Raw genomic sequence first — 25,844 nt, 5'->3', positions numbered from 1 at the left:
TCACAGGGAGTGCTGCCTTAGCATGGGGTGGTGCCTTCGCAAGGAGTGCTGCCTTTGCAGGGAGTGCTGCCTTTGCAAGGGGTGTTGCCTTCGCAAGGAGTGCTGCGTTCACAAAGAGGGCTGCCTTCGCAAGGAGTGCTGCCTTCGCAAGGAGTGCTCCCTTCGCAAGGAGTGCTGCCTTCGCAATGAGGGCTGCCTTTGCAGCGAGTGCTGGCTTCGCAAGGGTTGGTGCCTTCGCAAGGAGTGCTGCCTCTGCAAGGAGTGCTGCCTTCGTACGGAGTGCAGCCTTCGCACTTAGTGCTGCCTACCCACGGAGTGCTGCCTTTGCACAGAGATCTGCATTCGCAGGGTGTCTTCAAAAGGAGTGCTGCCTTTGCAAGGAGTACTGTCTTCGAAAGGAGTGCTGCTTTCGCAAGGAGTGCTGCCTTCGCTAGGAGTGTAGTCATCGCAAGGAGTGCTGCCTTCCAGAGGAGGGCTGCCTTCGCAGGGAGTGCTGCCTTCGAAAGGGGTAATGCATTCGCAAGTAGTGCTGCCTTCTCAGGGAGTACTGCCTTTGCAACGAGTGCTGCCTCCCAATGAGTGCTGCCTTCGAAGGAGTGCTGCCTTCGCAAGGAGTGCTGCCTTCGCAAGGAGTGCTGCCTTCTCAATGAGGGCTGCCATTGCAGGGAGTGCTGCCTTCGCAAGGGAAGGTGTCTTCGCAAGGAGTGCTGCCCTTCTAAGGAGAGCTGGCTTCACAAGGAGTGCTGCCATCGCTGGGAGAGCTGCTTTCGCAAGGAGGGCTGACTTCGCAGGGAGTGCTGCCTTCGCAGGGAGTGCTGCCTTCGAAAGGGGTAATGCATTCGCAAGTAGTGCTGCCTTCTCAGGGAGTACTGCCTTTGCAAGGAGTGCTGCCTTCCAAGGAGTGCTGCCTTCGCAAGGTGTGCTCCCTTCGCAAAGAGTGCTGTCTTCGCAAGAAGTGCTGCCTTCGCAATGAGGGCTGCCTTCGCTAGGAGTGCTGCCCTCACAAGGAGGACTGCCTTCACAAGGAGGGCTGCCTTCGCAGGGAGTGCTGCCTTCACAAGGGGTAATGCCTTCGCAGGGAGTGCTGCCTTCGCAAGGGGTGGTGCCTTCGCAAGGAGTGTTGCCTTCGCAAGGAGTGCTGCATTCACAAGGAGTGCTGCCTCCGCAAGGAGTGCTGCTTTCGCAAGGAGTACTGCCTTCACAAGGAGTACTGCCTTCGCAAGGAGGCCTGCCTTCACAAGGAGTGCTGCCTTTGCTAGGAGTGCTGTCTTCGCAAGGAGGGCTGCCTTCGAGAGGAGGGCTGCCTTCGCAAGGGGTAATGCCTTCGCAAGTAGTGCTGCCTTCTCAGGGAGTACTGCCTTTGAACGAGTGCTGCCTTCCAATGAGTGCTGCCTTCGCAAGGAGTGCTGCCTTCGCAAGGAGTGCTGCCTTCGCAAGGAGTGCTGCCTTCGCAAGGAGTGCTGCCTTCGCAATGAGGGCTGCCTTTGCAGGGAGTGCTGCCTTCGCATGGGGTGGTGCCTTCGCAAAGAGTGCTGCCTTCGCAAGGAGTGCTGCCTTCGCAAGGAGTGCTGCCTTCGCAAGGAGTGCTGCCTTTGCAAGGAGCGCTGCCATCGCAAGGAGTGCTGCCTTCGCTAGGAGTGCTGCCTTCGCAAGGAGGGCTGCCTTCACAAGTGGTGGTGCCTTCGCAAGGAGTGCTGCCTTCGCAAGGAGTGCTGCCTTCGCTAGGAGTGCTGCCCTTCTAAGGAGAGCTACCTTCGCAAGGAGTGCTGCCTTCGCTAGGAGTGCTGTTTTTCGCAAGGAGGTCTGCCTTCGCAGGGAGTGCTGCCTTTGCAGGGAGTGCTGCCTTCGCAAGGAGTGGTGCCTTCGCAAGGAGTGCTGCCTTCGCAGGGAGTGCTGCATCCGCAAGGAGTGCTGCCTTCGCAAGTTGTGCTGCCTTCGCAAGGAGTGCTGCCTTTGCAAGGAGTGCTGCCATCGCAAGGAGTGCTGCCTTCGCTAGGAGTGCTGCCTTCGCAAGGAGGGCTGCCTTCGCAAAGAGGGCTGCCTTCGCAGGGAGTGCTGCCTTCGCAAAGAGTAATGCCTTCGCAAGTAGTTCTGCTTTCGCAGGGAGTACTGCCTTTGCAAGGAGTGCTGCCTTCCAAGGAGTGCTGGCTTCGCAAGGAGTGCTGCCTTCGCAAGGAGTGCTCCCTTCGCAAGGAGTGCTGCCTTCGCAAGGAGTGCTTCCTTCGCAAGGAGTGGTGCCTATGCACATAGTGCTGCCTTCGCACAGGTTGCTGCCTTTGCATGAAGTGCTGCCTTCGCACAGAGTGCAGCCTTCGCATGGAGTGCTGCTTTTGCTCAGAGTGCTGCCTTCGCAAGGTGTCCTGCCTTCGCAAGGAGTGCTGCCTTCGCCAGGAGTGCTGCCTTCGCCAGGAGTGCTGCCTTCGCAACGAGTGCTGCCTTCGCAAGGGGTGCTGCCTACAAAAGGAGTGCTGCCCTCGTAAGGAGTTCTGCCTTCGCAAGGAGTGCTGCCTTCGCAAGGAATGCTCCCTTCTCACGGAGTGCTGCCTTTGCACAGAATGCTGCCTTCGCAAGGACGTCTGCCTTTGCACAGAGTGCTGCCTTTGCACAGAGTGCTACCTTCGCAAGGAGTGCTGCCTTCGCTACCAGTGTTGCCTTCGCAAGGAGTGCTGCGTTCAGAAGGAGTGGTGCCTCCGCAAGGAGTGCTGCCTTCACAAGGAGTGCTGCCTTTGCAACGAGTACTGCCTTCGCAAGGAGTGCTGCCTTCGCAAGGAGTGCTGCCTTCGCTAGGAGTACTGCCCTCACAAGGAGGACTGCCTTCACAAGGAGGGCTGCCTTCGCAGGGAGTGCTGCCTTCACAAGGGGTAATGCCTTCGCAGGGAGTGCTGCCTTCGCAAGGGGTGGTGCCTTCGCAAGGAGTGTTGCCTTCGCAAGGAGTGCTGCATTCACAAGGAGTGCTGCCTCCGCAAGGAGTGCTGCTTTCGCAAGGAGTACTGCCTTTGCAAGGAGTACTGCCTTCGCAAGGAGTGCTGCCTTCACAAGGAGTGCTGCCTTCGCTAGGAGTGCTGTCTTCGCAAGGAGGGCTGCCTTCGAGAGGAGGGCTGCCTTCGCAAGGGGTAATGCCTTCGCAAGTAGTGCTGCCTTCTCAGGGAGTACTGCCTTTGAACGAGTGCTGCCTTCCAATGAGTGCTGCCTTCGCAAGGAGTGCTGCCTTCGCAAGGAGTGCTGCCTTCGCAAGGAGTGCTGCCTTCGCAAGGAGTGCTGCCTTCGCAATGAGGGCTGCCTTTGCAGGGAGTGCTGCCTTCGCAAGGGGTGGTGCCTTCGCAAAGAGTGCTGCCTTCGCAAGGAGTGCTGCCTTCGCAAGGAGTGCTGCCTTCACAATGAGGGCTGCCTTTGCTGGGAGTGCTGGCTTCACAAGGGGTGGTGAATCCGCAAGGATTGCTGCCTTCGCAGGGAGTGCTGCCTTCGCAAGGAGTGGTGCCTATGCACATAGTGCTGCCTTCGCACAGGTTGCTCCCTTTGCACGGAGTGCTGCCTTCGCACAGAGTGCAGCCTTCGCATGGAGTGCTGCTTTTGCTGAGAGTGCTGCCTTCGCAAGGAGTGCAGCCATCGCAAGGAGTGCTGCCTTCGCAAGGAGTGCTTCCCTCGCAAGGAGTGCTGCCTTCGAAAGGAGTGCTGCCTTCGCAAGGAGTCCTGCCTTCGCAAGGAGTGCTGCCTTCGCCAGGAGTGCTGCCTTCGCCAGGAGTGCTGCCTTCACTACGAGTGCTGCCTTCGCAAGGGGTGCTGCCTACAAAAGGAGTGCTGCCCTCGTAAGGAGTTCTGCCTTCGCAAGGAGTGCTGCCTTCGCAAGGAATGCTACCTTCTCACAGAGTGCTGCCTTTGCACAGAATGCTGCCTTCACAAGGACTGCTGCCTTTGCACAGATTGCTGCCTTTGCACAGAGTGCTGCCTCCGCAAGGAGTGCTGCCTTTGGATGGACTGTTGCCTTCGCAAGGAGTGCTGCCTTTGCAAGGATTGCTGCCTTCGCAAGGAGTGCTGCCTTCGCTAGGAGTGCTGCCTTCGCTAGGAGTGCTGCCTTCGCTAGGAGTGCTGCCTTCGCAGGCAGTGCTGCCTACGCAGGGAGTGCTGCCTTCGCAAGGAGAGCTGCCTTCACAAGGAATGTTGCCTTTGCAAGGATTGCTGCCTTCGCAAGGAGTGCTGCCTTCGCTAGGAGTGCTGCCCTTCTAAGGAGAGCTGGCTTCGCAAGGAGTGCTGCCATCGCTAGGAGTGCTGCTTTCGCAAGGAGGGCTGACTTCGCAGGGAGTGCTGCCGTTGCAAGGAGTGCTGCCTTCGCAAGGAGTGGTGCCTTCGCAAGGAGTGCTGCCTTCGCAGGGAGTGCTGCATCCGCAAGGAGTGCTGCCTTCGCAAGGTGTGCTGCCTTCGCAAGAAGTGCTGCCTTTGCAAGGAGTGCTACCTTCGCAAGGAGTGCTGCCTTCGCTAGGAGTGCTGCCCTTCTAAGGAGATCTGGCTTCGCAAGGAGTGCTGCCTTCGCTAGGAGTGCTGCTTTCGCAAGGAGTGCTGCCTTCGCAAGGAATGCTGCCTTCCCAAGGAGTTCTGCCTTGGGACCGAGTGCTGCCTTCCCTAGGAGTGTTGCCTTCGTACAGAGTGCAGCCTTCACAAGGTGCTGCCTTCGCAAGGTGTGCTGCCTTTGCAAGGAGTACTGCCTTCGCAAGGAGTGCTGCCTTCGCAAGGAGTGCTGCCTTCGCTAGCAGTGTTGCCTTCGCAAGGAGTACTGCGTTCAGAAGGAGTGGTGCCTCCGCAAGGAGTGCTGCCTTCGCAAGGAGTGCTGCCTTTGCAAGGAGTACTGCCTTCGCAAGGAGTGCTGTCTTCGCAAGGAGTGCTGCCTTCGCTAGGAGTGCTGCCCTCACAAGGAGGGCTGCCTTCGCAAGGAGTGCTGCCTTTGCAACGAGTACTGCCTTCGCAAGGAGTGCTGCCTTCGCAAGGAGTGCTGCCTTCGCTAGGAGTGCTGCCCTCACAAGGAGGGCTGCCTTCGCAAGGAGGGCTGCCTTCGCAGGGAGTGCTGCCTTCACAAGGGGTAATGCCTTCGCAGGGACTGCTGCCTTCGCAAGGGGTGGTGCCTTCGCAAGGAGTGTTGCCTTCGCAAGGAGTGCTGCATTCACAAGGAGTGCTGCCTCCGCAAGGAGTGCTGCTTTCACAAGGAGTACTGCCTTCGCAAGGAGTACTGCCTTCGCAAGGAGTGCTGCCTTCACAAGGAGTGCTGCCTTCGCTAGGAGTGCTGACTTCGCAAGGAGGGCTGCCTTCGAGAGGAGGGCTGCCTTCGCAAGGGGTAATGCCTTCGCAAGTAGTGCTGCCTTCTCAGGGAGTACTGCCTTTGAACGAGTGCTGCCTTCCAATGAGTGCTGCCTTCGCAAGGAGTGCTGCCTTCGCAATGAGGGCTGCCTTTGCAGGGAGTGCTGCCTTCGCAAGGGGTGGTGCCTTCACAAAGAGTGCTGCCTTCGCAAGGAGTGCTGCCTTCGCAAGGAGTGCTGCCTTCGCAAGGAGTGCTGCCTTCGCAATGAGGGCTGCCTTTGCTGGGAGTGCTGCCTTCGCAAGGGGCGGTGCCTTCGCAAGGAGTGCTGCATTTGCAAGGAGTGCTGCCTTCGCAAGGAGATATGCCTTCGCAAGGAGTGCTGCCTTCGCTAGGAGTGCTGCCCTTCTAAGGAGAGCTACCTTCGCAAGGAGTGCTGCCTTCGCTAGGAGTGCTGCTTTCGCAAGGAGGGCTGCCTTCGCAGGGAGTGCTGCCTTTGCAGGGAGTGCTGCCTTCGCAAGGAGTGGTGCCTTCGCAAGGAGTGCTGCCTTCGCAGGGAGCGCTGCATATGCAAGGAGTGCTGCCTTCGCAAGGTGTGCTGCCTTCGCAAGGAGTGCTGCCTTTGCAAGGAGCGCTGCCATCGCAAGGAGTGCTGCCTTCGCTAGGAGTGCTGCCTTCGCAAGGAGGGCTGCCTTCGCAAAGAGGGCTGCCTTCGAAGGGAGTGCTGCCTTCGCAACGAGTAATGCCTTCGCAAGTAGTTCTGCTTTCGCAGGGAGTACTGCCTTTGCAAGGAGTGCTGCCTTCCAAGGAGTGCTGCCTTCGCAAGGTGTGCTGCCTTCGCAAGGAGTGCTGCCTTTGCAAGGAGCGCTGCCATCGCAAGGAGTGCTGCCTTCGCTAGGAGTGCTGCCTTCGCAAGGAGGGCTGCCTTCACAAGTGGTGGTGCCTTCGCAAGGAGTGCTGCCTTTGCAAGGAGTGCTGCCTTCGCAAGGAGATATGCCTTCGCAAGGAGTGCTGCCTTCGCTAGGAGTGCTGCCCTTCTAAGGAGAGCTACCTTCGCAAGGAGTGCTGCCTTCGCTAGGAGTGCTGTTTTTCGCAAGGAGGTCTGCCTTCGCAGGGAGTGCTGCCTTTGCAGGGAGTGCTGCCTTCGCAAGGAGTGGTGCCTTCGCAAGGAGTGCTGCCTTCGCAGGGAGTGCTGCATCCGCAAGGAGTGCTGCCTTCGCAAGGTGTGCTGCCTTCGCAAGGAGTGCTGCCTTTGCAAGGAGCGCTGCCATCGCAAGGAGTGCTGCCTTCGCTAGGAGTGCTGCCTTCGCAAGGAGGGCTGCCTTCGCAAAGAGGGCTGCCTTCGCAGGGAGTGCTGCCTTCGCAAAGAGTAATGCCATCGCAAGTAGTTCTGCTTTCGCAGGGAGTACTGCCTTTGCAAGGAGTGCTGCCTTCCAAGGAGTGCTGCCTTCGCAAGGAGTGCTGCCTTCGCAAGGAGTGCTCCCTTCGCAAGGAGTGCTGCCTTCGCAAGGAGTGCTGCCTTCGCAAGGAGTGGTGCCTATGCACATAGTGCTGCCTTCGCACAGGTTGCTGCCTTTGCACGGAGTGCTGCCTTCGCACAGAGTGCAGCCTTCGCATGGAGTGCTGCTTTTGCTCAGAGTGCTGCCTTTGCAAGGTGTCCTGCCTTCGCAAGGAGTGCTGCCTTCGCCAGGAGTGCTGCCTTCGCCAGGAGTGCTGCCTTCGCAACGAGTGCTGCCTTCGCAAGGGGTGCTGCCTACATAAGGAGTGCTGCCCTCGTAAGGAGTTCTGCCTTCGCAAGGAGTGCTGCCTTCGCAAGTTGTGCTCCCTTCGCAAAGAGTGCTGTCTTCGCAAGGAGTGCTGCCTTCGCAAGGAGTGCTGCCTACGCTAGGAGTACTGCCCTCACAAGGAGGACTGCCTTCACAAGGAGGGCTTCCTTCGAAGGGAGTGCTGCCTTCACAAGGGGTAATGCCTTCGCAGGGAGTGCTGCCTTCGCAAGGGGTGGTGCCTTCGCAAGGAGTGTTGCCTTCGCAAGGAGTGCTGCATTCACAAGGAGTGCTGCCTCCGCAAGGAGTGCTACTTTCGCAAGGAGTACTGCCTTTGCAAGGAGTACTGCCTTCGCAAGGAGTGCTGCCTTCACAAGGAGTGCTGCCTTCGCTAGGAGTGCTGTCTTCGCAAGGAGGGCTGCCTTCGAGAGGAGGGCTGCCTTCGCAAGGGGTAATGCCTTCGCAAGTAGTGCTGCCTTCTCAGGGAGTACTGCCTTTGAACGAGTGCTGCCTTCCAATGAGTGCTGCCTTCGCAAGGAGTGCTGCCTTCGCAAGGAGTGCTGCCTTCGCAAGGAGTGCTGCCTTCGCAAGGAGTGCTGCCTTCGCAATGAGGGCTGCCTTTGCAGGGAGTGCTGCCTTCGCAAGGGGTGGTGCCTTCGCAAAGAGTGCTGCCTTCGCAAGGAGTGCTGCCTTTGCAATGAGAGCTGCCTTTGCTGGGAGTGCTGGCTTCACAAGGGGTGGTGAATCCGCAAGGAGTGCTGCCTTTGCAAGGAGTGCTGCCTTAGCAAGGAGATATGCCTTCGCAAGGAGTGCTGCCTTCGCTAGGAGTGCGGCCCTTCTAAGGAGAGCTACCTTCGCAAGGAGTGCTGCCTTCGCTAGGAGTGCTGCTTTCGCAAGGAGGTCTGCCTTTGCAGGGAGTGCTGCCTTTGCAGGGAGTGCTGCCTTCGCAAGGAGTGGTGCCTTCGCAAGGAGTGCTGCCTTCGCAGAGAGTGCTGCATCCGCAAGGAGTGCTGCCTTCTCAAGGTGTGCTGCCTTCGCAAGGAGTGCTGCCTTTGCAAGGAGCGCTGCCATCGCAAGGAGTGCTTCCTTCGCTAGGAGTGCTGCCTTCGCAAGGAGGGCTGCCTTCGCAAAGAGGGCTGCCTTCGCAGGGAGTGCTGCCTTCGCAAAGAGTAATGCCTTCGCAAGTAGTTCTGCTTTCGCAGGGAGTACTGCCTTTGCAAGGAGCGCTGCCTTCCCAGGAGTGCTGCCTTCGCAAGGAGTGCTGCCTTCGCAAGGAGTGCTCCCTTCGCAAGGAGTGCTGCCTTCGCAAGGAGTGCTGCCTTCGCAATGAGGGCTCCCTTCGCAGGGAGTGCTGCCTTCGCATGGGGTGGTGCCTTCGCAAAGTATGCTTCGTTCGCAGGGAGTGCTGCCTTTGCACAGAGTGCTGCGTTCTCTTGGAGTGCTGCCTTCAAAGGGAGTGCTGCCTTCACAAGGGATGGTGCCTACGCACGTAGTGCTGCCTTCGCACGGAGTGCTGCCTTCGCAAGTAGTGGTGGATTCGCAAGGGGTGCTGCCTTCGCACGGAGTGCTGTCTTTGCACAGAGTGCTGCCTTTGCACGGAGTGCTATCTCCGCACGGAAAGCAACCTTCGCAAGTAGTGCTTCCCTTGCACGGTATTCTGCCTTTGCAAGTAGTTCTGCCTTCGCAAGGAGTGCTGCCTTTGCAAGGAGTGCTGCCTTCGCAAGGAGTGGTGCCTTCGCAAGGAGTGCTGCCTTCGCAGGGAGTGCTGCATCCGCAAGGAGTGCTGCCTTCGCAAGGTGTGCTGCCTTCGCAAGGAGTGCTGCCTTTGCAAGGAGCGCTGAAATCGCAAGGAGTGCTGCCTTCGCTAGGAGTGCTGCCTTCGCAAGGAGGGCTGCCTTCGCAAGGAGGGCTGCCTTCGGAAAGAGGGCTGCCTTCGCAGGGAGTGCTGCCTTCGCAAAGAGTAATGCCTTCGCAAGTAGTTCTGCTTTCGCAGGGAGTACTGCCTTTGCAAGGAGTGCTGCCTTCCAAGGAGTGCTGCCTTCGCAAGGAGTGCTGCCTTCGCAAGGAGTGCTCCCTTCGCAAGGAGTGCTGCCTTCGCAAGGAGTGCTGCCTTCGCAAGGACTACTGCCTTTGCACAGAGTGCAGCCTTCGCACATAGTGCTGCCTTCACACGGAGTGCTTCCTTTGACAGAGTGCTGCCTTCGCAAGGAGTGCTGCCTTCGCAAGGAGTGCTGCCTTCGCAAGGAGTGTTGCCTTCGCAAGGAGTGCAGCCTTTGCAAGGAGTGCAGCCTTCGCAAGGAGTGCTGCCTTCGCAAGGAGTGCTGCCTTCGCAAGGAGTGCTGCCTTAGGACGGAGTGCTGCCTTCGCTAGGAGTGCTGAATTCGTACGGAGTGCAGCCTTCGCAAGGACTGCTGCCTTTGCAAGGAGTGCTGCCTTCGCAAGGAGTGCTGCTTTCGCACAGAGTGCAGCCTTCGCACATAGTGCTACCTTCACACAGAGTGCTGCCTTCTCAAGGAGGGCTGCCTTCGCAGGGACTGCTGCCTACGCAGGGAGTGCTGCCTTCGCAAGGAGTGCTGCCTTCGCAAGGAGTGCTGCCTTCGCAAGGAGTGCTCCCTTCTCACGGAGTGCAGCCTTCGCACATATTGCTGCCTTCACAACGAGTGCTTCCTTTGACAGAGTGCTGCCTTCGCAAGGAGGGCTGACTTTGCACAGATTGCTGCCTTCGCACGGAGTGCAGCCTACGCACAGTGTGCTGCCTTCGCAAGAAGTGCTGCCTTCGCAGGGACTGCTGCCTTCGCATGTGGTGGCGCCTTCGCAAGGAGTGCTGCCTTCGCAGGGAGTGCTGCCTTTGCGAGGAGTGTTGCCTTTGCAAGGAGTGCTGCGTTCACAAGGAGTGCTGCCTTCGCAAGGAGTGCTGCCTTCGCAAGGAGTGTTGCCTTCGCAAGTAGTACTGCCTTTGCAAGGAGTGCTGCCTTCGCAAGGAGTGCTGCCTTCCAAGGAGTGCTGCCTTCGCTAGAAGTGCTGCCTTCGCACGGAGGGCTGCCTTTGCAAGGAGGGCTCCCTTCACATGGAGTGCTGCCTTCGCAAGGGGTAATGCCTTCGCAAGTACTGCTGCCTTCACAGGGAGTACTGCCTTAGCAACGAGTGCTGCCTTCCAATCAGTGCTGCCTTTGCAAGGAGTGCTCCCTTCGCACAGAGTGCAGCCTTCAAATGGAGTGCTGCTTTTGCTCAGAGTGCTGCCTTCGCAAGGAGTGGAGCCTTCGCAAGGAGTGCTGCCTTCGCAAGGAGTGCTGCCTTTGCTAGGAGTGCTGCCTTCGCAGGGAGAGCTGCCTACGCAGGGAGTGCTGCCTTCGCAAGGAAAGCTGCCTTCACAAGGAGTGCTGCCTTCGCAAGGAGTGCTGCCTTTGCACAGAGTGCTGCCTTTGCAGGGAGTGCTGCCTTTGCACAGAGTGCTGCCTCCGCAAGAGGAGTGCTGCCTTTGCAAGGATTGCTGCCTTTGCAAGGATTGCTGCCTTTGCAAGGATTGCTGCCTTCGCAAGGAGTGCTGCCATCGCTAGGAGTGCTGCCTTTGCTAGGAGTGCTGCCTTCGCAGGGAGAGCTGCCTACGCAGGGAGTGCTGCCTTCGCAAGGAAAGCTGCCTTCACAAGGAGTGCTGCCTTCGCAAGGAGTGCTGCCTTCGCAAGGAGTTCTGCCTTTTCAAGGAGTGCTGCTTTCGCACGGTGTGCACCCTTCGCACATAGTGCTGCCTTCACTCAGAGTGCTTCCTTTGACAGAGTGCTGCCTTCGAAAGGAGGGCTGCCTTCGCAGGGAGTGCTGCCTACGCAGGGAGTGCTGCTACGCAGGGAGTGCTGCCTTCGCAAGGAGTGCTGCCTTCGCAAGGAGTGCTGCCTTCGCAAGGACTGCTGCCTTCGCAAGGACTGCTGCCTTCGCAAGGAGTGCTGCCTTCGCACAGAGTGCAGCCTTCGCACATAGTGCTGCCTTCACACGGAGTACTTCCTTTGACAGAGTGCTGCCTTCGCAAGGAGGGCTGCCTTCGCAAAGAGTGCTGCCTTCGAAAGGAGTGCTGCCTTTGCACAGAGTGCTGCCTTTGCAGGGAGTGCTGCCTTTGCACCGAGTGCTGCCTCCGTAAGGACTGCTGCCTTTGCAAGGATTGCTGCCTTCGCAAGGAGTGCTGCCTTCGCTAGGAGTGCTGCCTTCGCTAGGAGTGCTGCCTTCGCAGGGAGTGCTGCCTACGCTGGGAGTGCTGCCTTCGCAAGGAGTGCTGCCTTCGCAAGGAGTGCTGCCTTCGCAAGGAGAGCTGCCTTCGCAGGGAGTGCTGCCTTCGCAATGAGGGCTGCCTTCGCAGGGAGCGCTGCCTTTGCAGGGAGTGCTGCCTTCGCAAGGAGTGGTGCCTTCGCAAGCAGTGCTGCCTTCGCAAGGAGTGCTGCCTTTGCAAGGAGCGAAGCCATCGCAAGGACTGTTGCCTTCGCTAGGAGTGCTGCCTTCGCAAGGAGGGCTGCCTTCGCAAAGAGGGCTGCCTTCGCAGGGAGTGCTGCCTTCGCAAGGGTTAATGCCTTCGCAAGTAGTTCTGCTTTTGCAGGGAGTACTGCCTTTGCAAGGAGTGCTGCCTTCCAAGGAGTGCTGCCTTCGCAAGTAGTGCTCCCTTCGCAAAGAGTGCTGCCTTCGCAGGGAGTGCTGCATCCGCAAGGAGTGCTGCCTTCGCAAGGTGTGCTGCCTTCGCAAGGAGTGCTGCCTTTGCAAGGAGCGCTGCCATCGCAAGGAGTGCTGCCTTCGCTAGGAGTGCTGCCATCGCAAGGAGGGCTGCTTCGCAAAGAGGGAGTACTGCCTTTGCAACGAGTGCTGCCTTCCAATGAGTGCTGCCTTTGCAAGGAGTGCTGCCTTTGCAAGGAGTGCTGCCTTCACAAGGAGTGCTGCCTTCGCAACGAGGGCTGCCTTTGTAGGGAGTGCTGTCTTCATAAGGGGTTTTGCCTTCGCCAGGACTGCTGCCTTTGCAAGGAGTGCTGCCTTCGCAAGGAGAAATCCCTTCCCAAGGAGTGCTGCCTTCGCAAGGAGTGCTGCCTTTGCACAGAGTGCTGCCTTTGCAGGGAGTGCTGCCTTTGCACAAAGTGCTGCCTCCGCAAAGAGTGCTGCCTTTGCAAGGATTGCTGCCTTCGCAAGGAGTGCTGCCTTCGCTAGGAGTGCTGCCTTTGCTAGGAGTGCTGCCTTCGCTAGGAGTGCTGCCTTCGCAGGGAGAGCTGCCTACGCAGGGAGTGCTGCCTTCGCAAGGAGAGCTGCCTTCACAAGGAATGCTGCCCTCACAAGGAGTGCTGCCTTCGCAAGGAGTGCTGCCTTCGCAAGGAGTGCAGCCTTCGCACGTAGTGCTGCCTTCCCACGGAGTGCTGCCTTTGCACAGAGATCTGCATTCGCAGGGTGTGGTGCCTTCGTAAGGTGTGCTGCCTTCGGTAGGAGTGCTGCCTTCAAAGGGAGTGCTGCATCCGCAAGGAGTGCTGCCATCGCAAGGAGTGCTGCCTTCGCAAGGAGTGCTGCCTTTGCAAGGAGCGCTGCCATCGCAAGGACTGTTGCCTTCGCTAGGAATGCTGCCTTCGCAAGGAGGGCTGCCTTCGCAAAGAGGGCTGCCTTCGCAGGGAGTGCTGCCTTCGCAAGGGGTAATGCCTTCGCAAGTAGTTCTGCATTCGCAGGGAGTACTGCCTTTGCAAGGAGTGCTGCCTTCCAAGGAGTGCTGCCTTCGCAAGTAGTGCTCCCTTCGCAAAGAGTGCTGCCTTCGCAAGGAGTGCTGCCTTCGCAATGAGGGCTGCCTTCGCTAGGAGTGCTGCCTTCGCAAGGAGTGCTGCCTTCGCAAGGAGTGCTGCCTTCGCAAGTAGTGCTGTCTTCGCAAGGAGTGCTGCCTTCGCAAGGAGTGCTGCCTTCGCAGGGAGTGCTGCCTTCGCAAGGAGTGCTGATTTCGCAAGGAGTGCTGCCTTCCCAAGGAGTGCTGCATTGGGACAGAGTGCTGCCTTCGCTAGGAGTGTTGCATTCGTACACAGTGCAGCCTTCGCAAGGAGTGCTACCTTCGCAAGGTGTGCTGCCTTCGCTAGCAGTGTTGCCTTCGCAAGGAGTGCTGCGTTCAGAATGAGTGGTGCCTCCGCAAGGGGTGATGCCTTCGCAAGGAGTGCTGCCTTTGCAAGGAGTACTGCCTTCGCAAGGAGGGCTGCCTTCGCAAGGAGTGCTGCCTTCGCTAGGAGTGTTTCCCTCGCAAAGAGGGCTGCCTTCGCAAGGAGGGCTGCCTTCGCAGGGAGTACTGCCTTCGCTAGGAGTGATGTCTTTGCAAGGAGGGCTGCCTTCAAGAGGAGGGCTGCCTTCGCAGGGAGTGCTGCCTTCGCAAGGGGTAATGCCTTCGCAAGTAGTGCTGCCTTCTCAGGCAGTACTGCCTTTGCAACGAGTGCTGCCTTCCAATGAGTGCTGCCTTCCCAAGGAGTGCTGCTTTCGCAAGGAGGGCTGCCTTCGCAGAGAGTGCTGCCTTTGCAGGGAGTACTGCCTTCGCAAGGAATGGTGTCTTCGCAAGGAGTGCTGCCTTCGCAGGGAGTGCTGCATCCACAAGGAGTGCTGCCATTGCAATGTGTGCTGCCTTCGCAAGGAGTGCTGCCTTTCCAAGGAGCGCTGCCATCGCAAGGAGTGCTGCCTTCGCTGGGAGTGCTGCCTTCGCAAGGAGGGGCTGCCTTCGCAAAGAGGGAGTACTGCCTTTGCAACGAGTGCTGCCTTCCAATGAGTGCTGCCTTTGCAAGGAGTGCTGCCTTCGCAAGGAGTGCCGCCTTCGCAAGGAGTGCTGCCTTCGCAACGGGGGCTGCCTTTGTAGGGAGTGCTGTCTTCGTAAGGGGTTTTCCCTTGCCAGGAGTGCTGCCTTTGCAAGAAGTGCTGCCTTTGCAAGGAGTGCTGCCCTTGCAAGGAGTGCTGCCTTCGCAAGGAGTGCTGCCTTCGCAAGGACTGCTGCCTTCGCAAGGAGTGCTTCCTTTGCACAGAGTGCTGCCTTTGCAGGGAGTACTGCCTTTGCACAGAGTGATGCCTCCGCAAGGATTGCTGCCTTTGCATGGACTGTTGACTTCGCAAGGAGTGCTGCCTTTGCAAGGATTGCTGCCTTCACAAGGAGTGCTGCCTTCGCTAGAAGTACTGCCTTTGCACGGAGGGCTGCCTTCGCAAGGAGGGCTCCCTTCACATGGAGTGCTGCCTTCGCAAGGGTTAATGCCTTCGCAAGTACTGCTGCCTTCACAGGGAGTACTGCCTTAGCAGCGAGTGCTGCCTTCCAATCAGTGCTGCCTTTGCAAGGAGTGCTCCCTTCGCACGGAGTGCAGCCTTCAAATGGAGTGCTGCTTTTGCTCAGAGTGCTGCCTTCGCCAGGAGTTGAGCCTTCGCAAGGAGTGCTGCCTTCGCAAGGAGTGCTGCCTTCGCAAGGAGTGCTGCCTTTGCACAGAGTGCTGCCTTTGCAGGGAGTGCTGCCTTTGCACAGAGTGCTGCCTCCGCAAGGAGTGCTGCCTTTGTATGTACTGTTGCCTTCGCAAGGAGTGCTGCCTTTGCAAGGATTGCTGCCTTTGCAAGGATTGCTGCGTTTGCAAGGATTGCTGCCTACGCAAGGAGTGCTGCCATCGCTAGGAGTGCTGCCTTTGCTAGGAGTGCTGCCTTCGCAGGGAGAGCTGCCTACGCAGGGAGTGCTGCCTTCGTAAGGAAAGCTGCCATCACAAGGACTGCTGCCTTCGCAAGGCGTACTGCCTTCGCAAGGAGTTCTGCCTTCGCAAGGAGTGCTGCTTCCGCACGGTGTGCACCCTTCGCACATAGTGCTGCATTCACACAGAGTGCTTCCTTTGACAGAGTGCTGCCTTCGCAAGGAGGGCTGCCTTCGCAGGGAGTGCTGCCTACGCAGGGAGTGCTGCCTACGCAGGGAGTGCTGCCTTTGCAAGGAGTGCTGCCTTCGCAAGGAGTGCTGCCTTCGCAAGGACTGCTGCCTTCGCAAGGAGTGCTGCCTTCGCACAGAGTGCAGCCTTCGCACATAGTGCTGCCTTCACACGGAGTGCTTCCTTTGACAGAGTGCTGCCTTCGCAAGGAGGGCTGCCTTCGCAAAGAGTGCTGCCTTCGAAAGGAGTGCTGCCTTTCCACAGAGTGCTGCCTTTGCAGGGAGTGCTGCCTTTGCTCAGAGTGCTGCCTCCGTAAGGACTGCTGCCTTTGCATGGACTGTTGCCTTCGCAAGGAGTGCTGCCTTTGCAAGGATTGCTGCCTTCGCAAGGAGTGCTGCCTTCGGTAGGAGTGCTGCCTTCGCTAGGAGTGCTGCCTTCGCAGGGAGTGCTGCCTACGCTGGGAGTGCTGCCTTAGCAAGGAGTGCTGCCTTCGCAAGGAGTGCTGCCTTCGCTAGGAGTGCTGCCTTCGCAATGAGGGCTGCCTTTGCAGGGAGTGCTGCCTTCGCAAGGGGTGGTGCCTTCGCAAGCAGTGCTGCCTTCGCAAGGAGTGCTGCCTTTGCAAGGAGCGCAGCCATCGCAAGGACTGTTGCCTAAGCTAGGAGTGCTGCCTTCGCAAGGAGGGCTGCCTTCGCAAAGAGGGCTGCCTTCGCAGGGAGTGCTGCCTTCGCAAGGGGTAATGCCTTCGCAAGTAGTTCTGCTTTCGCAGGGAGTACTGCCTTTGCAAGGAGTGCTGCCTTCCAAGGAGTGCTGCCTTCGCAAGTAGTGCTCCCTTCGCAAAGAGTGCTGCCTTCGCAAGGAGTGCTGCCTTCGCAATGAGGGCTGCCTTCGCTAGGAGTGCTGCCTTCGCAAGGAGTGCTGTCTTCGCAAGGAGTGCTGCCTTCGCAAGGAGTGCTGCCTTCGCAAGGAGTGCTGCCTTCGCAAGGAGTGCTGCCTTCGCAAGGGGTGCTGCCTTCCCATAAACTGCTGCCTTGGGACAGAGTGCTGCCTTCGCTAGGGGTGTTGCCTTCGTACACAGTGCAGCCTTCGCAAGGAGTGCTGCCTTCGCAAGGTGTGCTGCCTTTGCAAGGAGTACTGCCTTCGCAAGGAGTGCTGCCTTCGCAAGGAGTGCTGCCTTCGCTAGCAGTGTTGCCTTCGCAAGGAGCGCCTCGTTCAGAAGGAGTGGTGCCTCCGCAAGGGGTGCTCCCTTCGCAAGGAGTGCTGCCTTTGCAAGGAGTACTGCCTTCGCAAGGAGTGCTGCCTTCGCAAGGAGTGCTGCCTTCGCAAGGAGGGCTGCCTTCGAGAGGAGGGCTGCCTTCGCAGGGAGTGCTGCCTTCGCAAGGGGTAATGCCTTCGCAAGTAGTGCTGCCTTCTCAGGGAGTACTGCCTTTGCAACGAGTGCTGCCTTCCAATGAGGGCTGCCTTCGCAAGGAGTGCTGCTTTCGCAAGGAGTGCTGCCTTCGCAGGGAGTGCTGCATCCGCAAGGAGTGCTGCCTTCGCAAGGTGTGCTGCCTTCGCAAGGAGTGCTGCCTTTGCAAGGAGCGCTGCCATCGCAAGGAGTGCTGCCTTCGCTAGGAGTGCTGCCTTCGCAAGGAGGGATGCTTCGCAAAGAGGGAGTACTGCCTTTGCAACGAGTGCTGCCTTCCAATGAGTGCTGCCTTTGCAAGGAGTGCTGCCTTCGCAAGGAGTGCTGCCTTCGCAAGGAGTGCTGCCTTCGCAACGAGGGCTGCCTTTGTAGGGTGTGCTGTCTTCATAAGGGGTTTTGCCTTCGCCAGGACTGCTGCCTTTGCAAGGAGTGCTGCCTTCAAAAGGAGAAATGCCTTCGCAAGGAGTGCTGCCTTTGCAAGGATTGCTGCCTTCGCAAGGAGTGCTGCCTTCGCTAGGAGTGCTGCCTTTGCTAGGAGTGCTGCCTTCGCTAGGAGTGCTGCCTTCGCAGGGAGAGCTGCCTACGCAGGGAGTGCTGCCTTCGCAAGGAGAGCTGCCTTCACAAGGAATGCTGCCTTCACAAGGAGTGCTGCCTTCGCAAGGAGTGCTGCCTTCGCAAGGAGTGCAGCCTTCGCACGTAGTGCTGCCTTCCCACGGAGTGCTGCCTTTGCACAGAGATCTGCATTCGCAGGGTGTGGTGCCTTCGGTAGGAGTGCTGCCTTCAAAAGGAGTGCTGGCTTCGCAAGGAGTACTGCCTTCGAAAGGAGTGCTGCCTTCGCAAGGAGTGCTGCCTTCGCTAGGAGTGTTGTCTTCGCAAGGAGGGCTGCCTTCGAGAGGAGGGCTGCCTTCGCAGGGAGTGCTGCCTTCGCAAGGGGTAACGCATTTTCAAGTAGTGCTGCCTTCTCAGGGAGTACTGCCTTTGCAACGAGTGCTGCCTCCCAAAGAGTGCTGCCATCACAAGGAGTGCTGCCTTCGCAAGGAGTGCTGCCTTCGCAAGGAGTGCTGCCTTCGCAAGGAGTGCTCCCTTCACAATGAGGGCTGCCTTTGCAGGGAGTGCTGCCTTCGCAAGGGCTGGTGCCTTCGCAAGCAGTGCTGCCTTTGCAAGGAGTGCTGCTTTCGCAAGGAGTGCTGCCTTCGCTAGGAATGCTGCCCTTCTAAGGAGAGCTGGCTTCGCAAGGAGTGCTGCCATCGCTAGGAGTGCTGCTTTCGCAAGAGGGCTGATTTCGCAGGGAGTGCTGCCTTTGCAGGAAGTGCTGCCTTTGCAAGGAGTGGTGCCTTCGCAAGGAGTGCTGCCTTCGCAGGGAGTGCTGCATCCGCAAGGAGTGTTGCCTTCGCAAAGAGTGCTGCCTTTGCAAGGAGTGCTGCCTTTGCAAGGAGCGCTGCCATCGCAAGGACTGTTGCCTTCACTAGGAGTGCTGCCTTCGCAAGGAGGGCTGCCTTCGCAAAGAGGGCTGCCTTCGCAGGGAGTGCTGCCTTCGCAAGGGGAAATGCCTTCGCAAGTAGTTCTGCATTCGCAGGGAGTACTGCCTTTGAAGGAGTGCTGCCTTCCAAGGAGTGCTGCCTTCGCAAGTAGTGCTCCCTTCGCAAAGAGTGCTGCCTTCACAAGAAGTGCTGCCTTCGCAATGAGGGCTGCCTTCTATAGGAGTGCTCCCTTCACAAGGAGTGCTGCCTTTGCAAGGAGTGCTGCCTTCGTAAGGAGTGCTGCCTTCGCAAGGAGTGCTGCCTACGCAGGGAGTGCTGCCTTCGCAAGGAGTGCTGCATTCGCAAGGCGTGCTGCCTTCCCAAGGAGTGCTGCGTTGGGACAGAGTGCTGCCTTCGCTAGGAGTGTTGCATTCGTACACAGTGCAGCCTTCTCAAGGAGTGCTACCTTCGCAAGGTGTGCTGCCTTTGCGAGGAGTACTGCCTTCGCAAGGAGTGCTGCCTTCGCAAGGAGTGCTGCCTTCGATAGCAGTGTTGCCTTCGCAAGGAGTGCTGCGTTCAGAATGAGTGGTGCCTCCGCAAGGGGTGATGCCTTCGCAAGGAGTGCTGCCTTTGCAAGGAGTACTGCCTTCGCAAGGAGGGCTGCCTTCGCAAGGAGTGCTGACATCGCTAGGAGTGTTGCCCTCGCAAAGAGGGCTGCCTTCGCAAGGAGGGCTGCCTTCGCAGGGAGTACTGCCTTCGCTAGGAGTGATGTCTTCGCAAGGAGGGCTGCCTTCGAGAGGAGGGCTGCCTTCGCAGGGAGTGCTGCCTTCGCAAGGGGTAATGCCTTCGCAAGTAGTGCTGCCTTCTCAGGCAGTACTGCCTTTGCAACGAGTGCTGCCTTCCAATGAGTGCTGCCTTCCCAAGGAGTGCTGCTTTCGCAAGGAGGGCTGCCTTCGCAGAGAGTGCTGCCTTTGCAGGGAGTACTGCCTTCGCAAGGAATGGTGTCTTCGCAAGGAGTGCTGCCTTCGCAGGGAGTGCTGCATCTGCAAGGAGAGCTGCCTTCGCAATGTGTGCTGCCTTCGCAAGGAGTGCTGCCTTTCCAAGGAGCGCTGGCATCGCAAGGAGTGCTGCCTTCGCTGGGAGTGCTGCCTTCGCAAGGAGGGGCTGCCTTCGCAAAGAGGGAGTACTGCCTTTGCAACGAGTGCTGCCTTCCAATGAGTGCTGCCTTTGCAAGGAGTGCTGCCTTCGCAAGGAGTGCTGCCTTCGCAAGGAGTGCTGCCTTCGCAACAGGGGCTGCCTTTGTAGGGAGTGCTGTCTTCGTAAGGGGTTTTCCCTTGCCAGGAGTGCTGCCTTTGCAAGAAGTGCTGCCTTTGCAAGGAGTGCTGCCTTTGCAAGGAGTGCTGCCTTCGCAAGGAGTGCTGCCTTCGCAAGGAGTGCTGCCTTCGCAAGGAGTGCTGCCTTTGCACAGAGTGCTGCCTTTGCAGGGAGTACTGCCTTTGCACAGAGTGCTGCCTCCGCAAGGAGTGCTGCCTTTGCATGGACTGTTGCCTTCGCAAGGAGTGCTGCCTTTGCAAGGATTGCTGCCTTCGCAAGGAGTGCTGCCTTCGCTAGGAGTGCTGCCTTTGCTAGGAGTGCTGCCTTCGCAGGGAGTGCTGCCTACGCAGGGAGAGCTGCCTTCGCAAGGAGAGCTGCCTTCACAACGAGAGCTGCCTTTGCAAGGAGTGCTGCCTTCGCAAGGAGGTCTGCTTTCGCACGGAGTGCAGCCTTCGCACATAGTGCTGCCTTCACACAGAGTGCTTCCTTTGACAGAGTGCTGCCTTCGCAAGGAGGGCTGCCTTCGCAGGGAGTGCTGCCTACGCAGGGAGTGCTGCCTTCGCAAGGAGTGCTGACATCGCAAGGAGTGCTGCCTTCGCAGGGAGTGCTGCCTTCGCAAGGAGTGCTAACTTCGCACGGAGTGCAGCCTTCGCACAGATAGCTGCCTTCACACGGAGTGCAGCCTACGCACAGTGTGCTGCCTTCGCAATAAGTGCTGCCTTCGCAGGGAGTGCTGCCTTAGCATGAGGTGGTGCCTTCGAAAGGAGTGCTGCCTTTGCAGGGAGTGCTGCCTTTGCAAGGGGTGTTGCCTTCGCAAGGAGTGCTGCGTTCACAAAGAGGGCTGCCTTCGCAAGGAGTGCTGCCTTCGCAAGTAGTGCTGCCTTCTCAGGGAGTACTGCCTTTGCAACGAGTGCTGCCTTCCAATGAGTGCTGCCTTCGCAAGGAGTGCTGCCTTCGCAAAGGGGTGCTGCCTTCGCAAGGAGTGCTGCCTTCGCAATGAGGGCTGCCTTTGCAGCGAGTGCTGGCTTCGCAAGGGGTGCTGCCTTCGCAAAGAGTGCTGCCTCTGCAAGGAGTGCTGCCTTCGTAAGGAGATATGCCTTCGCAAGGAGTGCTGCCATCACTAGGAGTGCTGCTTCGCAAGGAGGGCTGAATTCGCAGGGACTGCTGCCTATGCAGGCAGTGCTGCCTTTGCAAGGAGTGCTGCCTTCGTACGGAGTGCAGCCTTCGCACTTAGTGCTGCCTACCCATGGAGTGCTGCCTTTGCACTGAGATCTGCATTCGCAGGGTGTCTTCAAAAGGAGTGCAGCCTTTGCAAGGAGTATTGTCTTCGAAAGGAGTGCTGCTTTCGCAAGGAGTGCTGCCTTCGCTAGGAGTGTTGTCATCGCAAGGAGTGCTGCCTTCCAGAGGAGGGCTGCCTTCGCAGGGAGTGCTGCCTTCGAAAGGGGTAATGCATTCGCAAGTAGTGCTGCCTTCTCAGGGAGTACTGCCTTTGCAACAAGTGCTGCCTCCCAATGAGTACTGCCTCCGAAGGAGTGCTGCCTTCGCAAGGAGTGCTGCCTTCGCAAGGAGTGCTGCCTTCGCAATGAGGGCTGCCATTGCAGGGAGTGCTGCCTTCGCAAGGGAAGGTGTCTTCGCAAGGAGTGCTGCCCTTCTAAGGAGAGCTGGCTTCGCAAGGAGTGCTGCCATCGCTGGGAGTGCTGCTTTCGCAAGGAGGGCTGACTTCGCAGGGAGTGCTGCCTTTGCAGCGAGTGCTGCCTTCGCAAGGAGTGGTGCCTTCGCAGGGAGTGCTGCCATCGCAGGGAGTGCTGCATCCGCAAAGAGTGCTGCCTTCGCAAGGAGTGCTGCATTCACAAGGAGTGCTGTCTTTGCAAGGAGCGCTGCCATCGCAAGGAGTGCTTCCTTCGCTAGGAGTGCTGCCTTCACAAGGAGGGCTGCCTTCGCAAATTAGGGCTGCCTTCCGAGGGAGTGCTGCCTTCGCAAGCAGTATTGCCTTCGCAAAGAGTACTGCCTTCGCAAGGAGTGCTGCCTTCGCAAGGAGTGCTCCCTTCGCAAAGAGTGCTGCCTTCGCAAGGAGTGCTGCCTTCGCAATGTGGGCTGCCTTCGCTAGGAGTGCTGCCTTCGCAAGGAGTGCAGCCTTCGCAAGTAGTGCTGCCTTCGCAAGGAGTGCTGCCTTCCCAATGAGTGCTGCCTTAGGACGGAGTGCTGCCTTCGCTAGGAGTGCTGCCTTCGTACGGAGTGCAGCCTACGCACAGAGTTCTGCCTTCGCAAGAAGTGCTGCCTTCGCAGGGAGTGCTGCCTTCGCTAGGAGTGCTGCCTTTGCACAGATTGTTGCCTTTGCACGGAGTGCAGCCTACGCACAGAGTGCTGCCTTCGCAAGAAGTGCTGCCTTCGCAGGGAGTGCTGCCTTCGCATGGGGTGGCGCCTTCGCAAGGAGTGCTGCCTTCGCAGGGAGTGCTGCCTTTGCAAGGAGTGTTGCCTTCGCAAGGAGTGCTGCATTCACAAGGAGTGCTGCCTTCGCAAGGAGTGCTGCCTTCGCAAGGAGTGTTGCCTTCGCAAGTAGTACTGCCTTCGCAAGGAGTGCTGCCTTCGCAATGAGTGCTGCCTTCCAAGGAGTGCTGCCTTCGCTAGAAGTGCTGCCTTTGCACGGAGGGCTGCCTTCGCAAGGAGGGCTCCCTTCGCAGGGAGTGCTGCCTTCGAAAGGGGTAATGCCTTCGCAAGTACTACTGCCTTCGCAGGGAGTACTGCCTTTGCAACGAGTGCTGCCTTCCAATGAGTGCTGCCTTTGCAAGGAGTGCTGCCTTCGCAAGGAGTGCTGCCTTCGCAAGGAGTGCTGCCTTCGCAACGAGGGCTGCCTTTGTAGGGAGTGCTGTCTTCGCAAGGGGTTTTGCCTTCGCCAGGAGTGCTGCCTTTGCAAGGAGTGCTGCCTTCGCAAGGAGAAATGCCTTCGCAAGGAGTGCTGCCTTCGCAAGGAGTGCTGCCTTCGCACAAAGGGCTGCTTCGCAAGGAGGGCTCCCTTCGCAGGGAGTGCTGCCTTCGCAAGGGGTACTGCCTTCGCAAGTACTGCTGCCTTCGCAGGGAGTACTGCCTTTGCAACGAGTGCTGCTTTCCAATGAGTGCTGCCTTTGCAAGGAGTGCTGCCTTCGCAAGCAGTGCAGCCTTGGCAAGGAGTGCTGCTTTCGCAAGGAGTGCTGCTGTCGCAAGGAGTGCAGCCTTGGCAAGGGGTGCTGCTTTCGCAAGGGGTGCTGCCTTCGCAAGGAGTGCTGCCTTTGCACAGAGTGCTGCCTTTGCAGGGAGTGCTGCCTTTGCACAGAGTGCTGCCTCCGCAAGGAGTGCTGCCTTTGCATGGACTGTTGCCTTCGCAAGGAGTGCTGCCTTTGCAAGGATTGCTGCCTTCGCAAGGAGTGCTGCCTTCGCTAGGAGTGCTGCCTTCGCAAGGAGTGCTGCCTTCGCAAGGAGTGCTGCCTTCCCAAGGAGTGCTGCCTTAGGACGGAGTGCTGCCTTCGCTAGGAGTGCTGCCTTCGTACGGAGTGCAGCCTTCTCAAGGAGTGCTGCCATCGCAAGGAGTGCTGCCTTTGCACAGATTGCTGCCTTCGCACGGAGTGCAGCGTACGCACAGAGTGCTGCCTTCGCAAGAAGTGCTGCCTTAACAGGGAGTGCTGCCTTCGCATGTGGTGGCGCCTTCGCATGGGGTGGCGCCTTCGCAAGGAGTGCTGCCTTCGTAGGGAGTGCTGCCTTTGCAAGGAGTGTTGCCTTCGCATGGAGTGCTGCGTTCACACGGAGTGCTGCCTTCGCAAGGAGAGCTGCCTTCGCAAGGAGTGTTGCCTTCGCAAGTAGTACTGCCTTCGCAAGGAGTGCTGCCTTCGCAATGAGTGCTACCTTCCAAGGAGTGCTGCTTCGCTAGAAGTGCTGCCTTTGCCCGGAGGGCTGCCTTCGGAAGGAGGGCTGCCTTCGCAGGGAGTGCTGCCTTTGCAGGGAGTGCTGCCTTCGCAAGGAGTGGTGCCTTCGCAAGCAGTGCTGCCTTCGCGAGGAGTGCTGCCTTTGCAAGGAGCGAAGCCATCGCAAGGACTGTTGCCTTCGCTAGGAGTGCTGCCTTCGCAAGGAGGGCTGCCTTCGCAAAGAGCGCTGCCTTCGAAAGGAGTGCTGCCTTTGCACAGAGTGCTGCCTTTGCAGGGAGTGTTGCCTTTGCACAGAGTGCTGCCTCATTAAGGACTGCTGCCTTTGCATGGACTGTTGCCTTCGCAAGGAGTGCTGCCTTTGCAAGGATTGCTGCCTTCGCAAGGAGTGCTGCCTTCGCTAGGAGTGCTGCCTTCGCTAGGAGTGCTGCCTTCGCAGGGAGTGCTGCCTACGCTGGGAGTGCTGCCTTCGCAAGGAGTGCTGCCTTCACAAGGAGTGCTGCCTTCGCAAGGAGTGCTGCCTTCGCAAGGAGAGCTGCCTTCGCTAGGAGTGCTGCCTTCGCAATGAGGGCTGCCTTCGCAGGGAGTGCTGATTTGCAGGGAGTGCTGCCTTCGCAAGGAGTGGTGCCTTCGCAAGCAGTGTTGCCTTCGCAAGGAGAGCTGCCTTTGCAAGGAGCGAAGCCATCGCAAGGACTGTTGCCTTCGTAGGAGTGCTGCCTTCGCAAGGAGGGCTGCCTTCGCAAAGAGGGCTGCCTTCGCAGGGAGTGCTGCCTTCGCAAGGGGTAATGCCTTCGCAAGTAGTTCTGCTTTCGCAGGGAGTACTGCCTTTGCAAGGAGTGCTGCCTTCCAAGGAGTGCTGCCTTCGCAAGTAGTGCTCCCTTCGCAAAGAGTGCTGCCTTCGCAAGGAGTGCTGCCTTCGCAATGAGGGCTGCCTTCGCTAGGAGTGCTGCCTTCACAAGGAGTGCTGTCTTTGCAAGGAGTGCTGCCTTCGCAAGGAGTGCTGCCTTCACAAGGAGTGCTGCCTTCGCAAGGAGTGCTGCCTTCGCAAGGAGTGCTGCCTTCGCAAGGAGTGCTGCCTTCCCATGGAGTGCTGCCTTGGGACAGAGTGCTGCCTTCGCTAGGGGTGTTGCCTTCGTACACAGTGCAGCCTTCGCAAGGAGTGCTGCCTTCGCAAGGTGTGCTGCCTTTGCAAGGAGTACTGCCTTCGCAAGGAGTGCTGCCATCGCAAGGAGTGCTGCCTTCGCTAGCAGTGTTGCCTTCGCAAGGAGTGCTGCGTTCAGAAGGAGTGGTGCCTCCGCAAGGGGTGCTGCCTTCGCAAGGAGTGCTGCCTTTGCAAGGAGTACTGCCTTCACAAGGAGTGCTGCCTTCGCAAGGAGTGCTGCCTTCGCAAGGAGGGCTGCCTTCGAGAGGAGGGCTGCCTTCGCAGGGAGTGCTGCCTTCGCAAGGGGTAATGACTTCGCAAGTAGTGCTGCCTTCTCAGGAAGTACTGCCTTTGCAACGAGTGCTGCCTTCCAATGAGTGCTGCCTTCCAATGAGTGCTGCCTTCGCAAGGAGTGCTGCCTTCGCAGGGAGTGCTGCATCCGCAAGGAGTGCTGCCTTCGCAAGGTGTGCTGCCTTCGCAAGGAGTGCTGCCTTTGCAAGGAGCGCTGCCATCGCAAGGAGTGCTGCCTTCGCTAGGAGTGCTGCCTTCGCAAGGAGGGCTGCTTCGCAAAGAGGGAGTACTGCCTTTGCAACGAGTGCTGCCTTCCAATGAGTGCTGCCTTTGCAAGGAGTGCTGCCTTCGCAAGGATTGCTGCCTTCGCAAGGAGTGCTGCCTTCGCAAGGAGTGCTGCCTTCGCAACGAGGGCTGCCTTTGTAGGGAGTGCTGTCTTCATAAGGGGTTTTGCCTTCGCCAGGACTGCTGGCTTTGCAAGGAGTGCTGCCTTCGCAAGGAGAAATGCCTTCGCAAGGAGTGCTGCCCTCGCAAGGAGTGCTGCCTTTGCACAGAGTGCTGCCTTTGCAGGGAGTGCTGCCTTTGCACAGAGTGCTGCCTCTGCAAAGAGTGCTGCCTTTGCAAGGATTGCTGCCTTCGCAAGGAGTGCTGCCTTCACTAGGAGTGCTGCCTTTGCTAGGAGTGCTGCCTTCGCAAGGAGTGGTGCCTTCGCAAGCAGTGCTGCCTTCGCAAGGAGTGCTGCCTTTGCAAGGAGCGAAGCCATCGCAAGGACTGTTGCCTTCGCTAGGAGTGCTGCCTTCGAAAGGAGTGCTGCCTTTGCACAGAGTGCTGCCTTTGCAGGGAGTGCTGCCTTTGCACAGAGTGCTGCCTCCATAAGGACTGCTGCCTTTGCATGGACTGTTGCCTTCGCAAGGAGTGCTGCCTTTGCAAGGATTGCTGCCTTCACAAGGAGTGTTGCCTTCGCTAGGAGTGCTGCCTTTGCTAGGAGTGCTGCCTTCGCAGGGAGTGCTGCCTACGCTGGGAGTGCTGCCTTCGCAAGGAGTGCTGCCTTCGCAAGGAGTGCTGCCTTTGCAAGGAGCGCTGCCATCGCAAGGAGTGCTGCCTTCGCTAGGAGTGCTGCCTTTGCAAGGAGCGCTGCCATCGCAAGGAGTGCTGCCTTCGCTAGGAGTGCTGCCTTCGCAAGGAGGGCTGCTTCGCAAAGAGGGAGTACTGCCTTTGCAACGAGTGCTGCCTTCCAATGAGTGCTGCCTTTGCAAGGAGTGCTGCCTTCGCAAGGAGAAATGCCTTCGCAAGGAGTGCTGCCCTCGCAAGGAGTGCTGCCTTTGCACAGAGATCTGCATTCGCAGGGTGTGGTGCCTTCGCAAGGTGTGCTGCCTTCGGTAGGAGTGCTGCCTTCAAAAGGAGTGGTGCCTTCGCAAGGAGTACTGCCTTCGA

General features: G+C 58.7%; 5 protein-coding genes across 5 annotated transcripts; all 5 read left to right on the top strand.

Annotated features, from left to right (window-relative positions):
* Positions 1 to 2,316: 2,316 nt before the first annotated feature.
* On the top strand, positions 2,317 to 2,787 carry LOC126160043 (keratin-associated protein 4-3-like). Its single transcript, XM_049916849.1, has one exon. It carries the CDS (start codon positions 2,317 to 2,319, stop codon positions 2,785 to 2,787), a length of 471 nt encoding a protein of 156 aa, XP_049772806.1.
* Positions 2,788 to 2,864: 77 nt separating this feature from the next.
* On the top strand, positions 2,865 to 4,745 carry LOC126160042 (uncharacterized). Its single transcript, XM_049916848.1, has one exon. It carries the CDS (start codon positions 2,865 to 2,867, stop codon positions 4,743 to 4,745), a length of 1,881 nt encoding a protein of 626 aa, XP_049772805.1.
* An 11,847-nt stretch (positions 4,746 to 16,592) lies between these two features.
* Positions 16,593 to 17,405, top strand: LOC126160041 (uncharacterized). The gene has a single exon (XM_049916847.1). It carries the CDS (start codon positions 16,593 to 16,595, stop codon positions 17,403 to 17,405), a length of 813 nt encoding a protein of 270 aa, XP_049772804.1.
* A 4,789-nt stretch (positions 17,406 to 22,194) lies between these two features.
* On the top strand, positions 22,195 to 23,686 carry LOC126160039 (glycine, alanine and asparagine-rich protein-like). The gene is made up of 2 exons (XM_049916846.1): positions 22,195 to 22,915; positions 23,058 to 23,686. Exons 1-2 carry the CDS (start codon positions 22,195 to 22,197, stop codon positions 23,684 to 23,686), a joined length of 1,350 nt encoding a protein of 449 aa, XP_049772803.1.
* A 1,041-nt stretch (positions 23,687 to 24,727) lies between these two features.
* LOC126160038 (ice-structuring glycoprotein-like) lies at positions 24,728 to 25,651 on the top strand. The gene has a single exon (XM_049916845.1). It carries the CDS (start codon positions 24,728 to 24,730, stop codon positions 25,649 to 25,651), a length of 924 nt encoding a protein of 307 aa, XP_049772802.1.
* Positions 25,652 to 25,844: the final 193 nt, after the last annotated feature.

The sequence above is a fragment of the Schistocerca cancellata genome, unplaced genomic scaffold (assembly GCF_023864275.1).
Source record: "Schistocerca cancellata isolate TAMUIC-IGC-003103 unplaced genomic scaffold, iqSchCanc2.1 HiC_scaffold_1150, whole genome shotgun sequence".
Taxonomy (NCBI): domain Eukaryota; kingdom Metazoa; phylum Arthropoda; class Insecta; order Orthoptera; family Acrididae; genus Schistocerca; species Schistocerca cancellata.
Note: the sequence above shows the minus strand (reverse complement) of the source record. Positions and strands in the feature narration are given on the sequence as shown.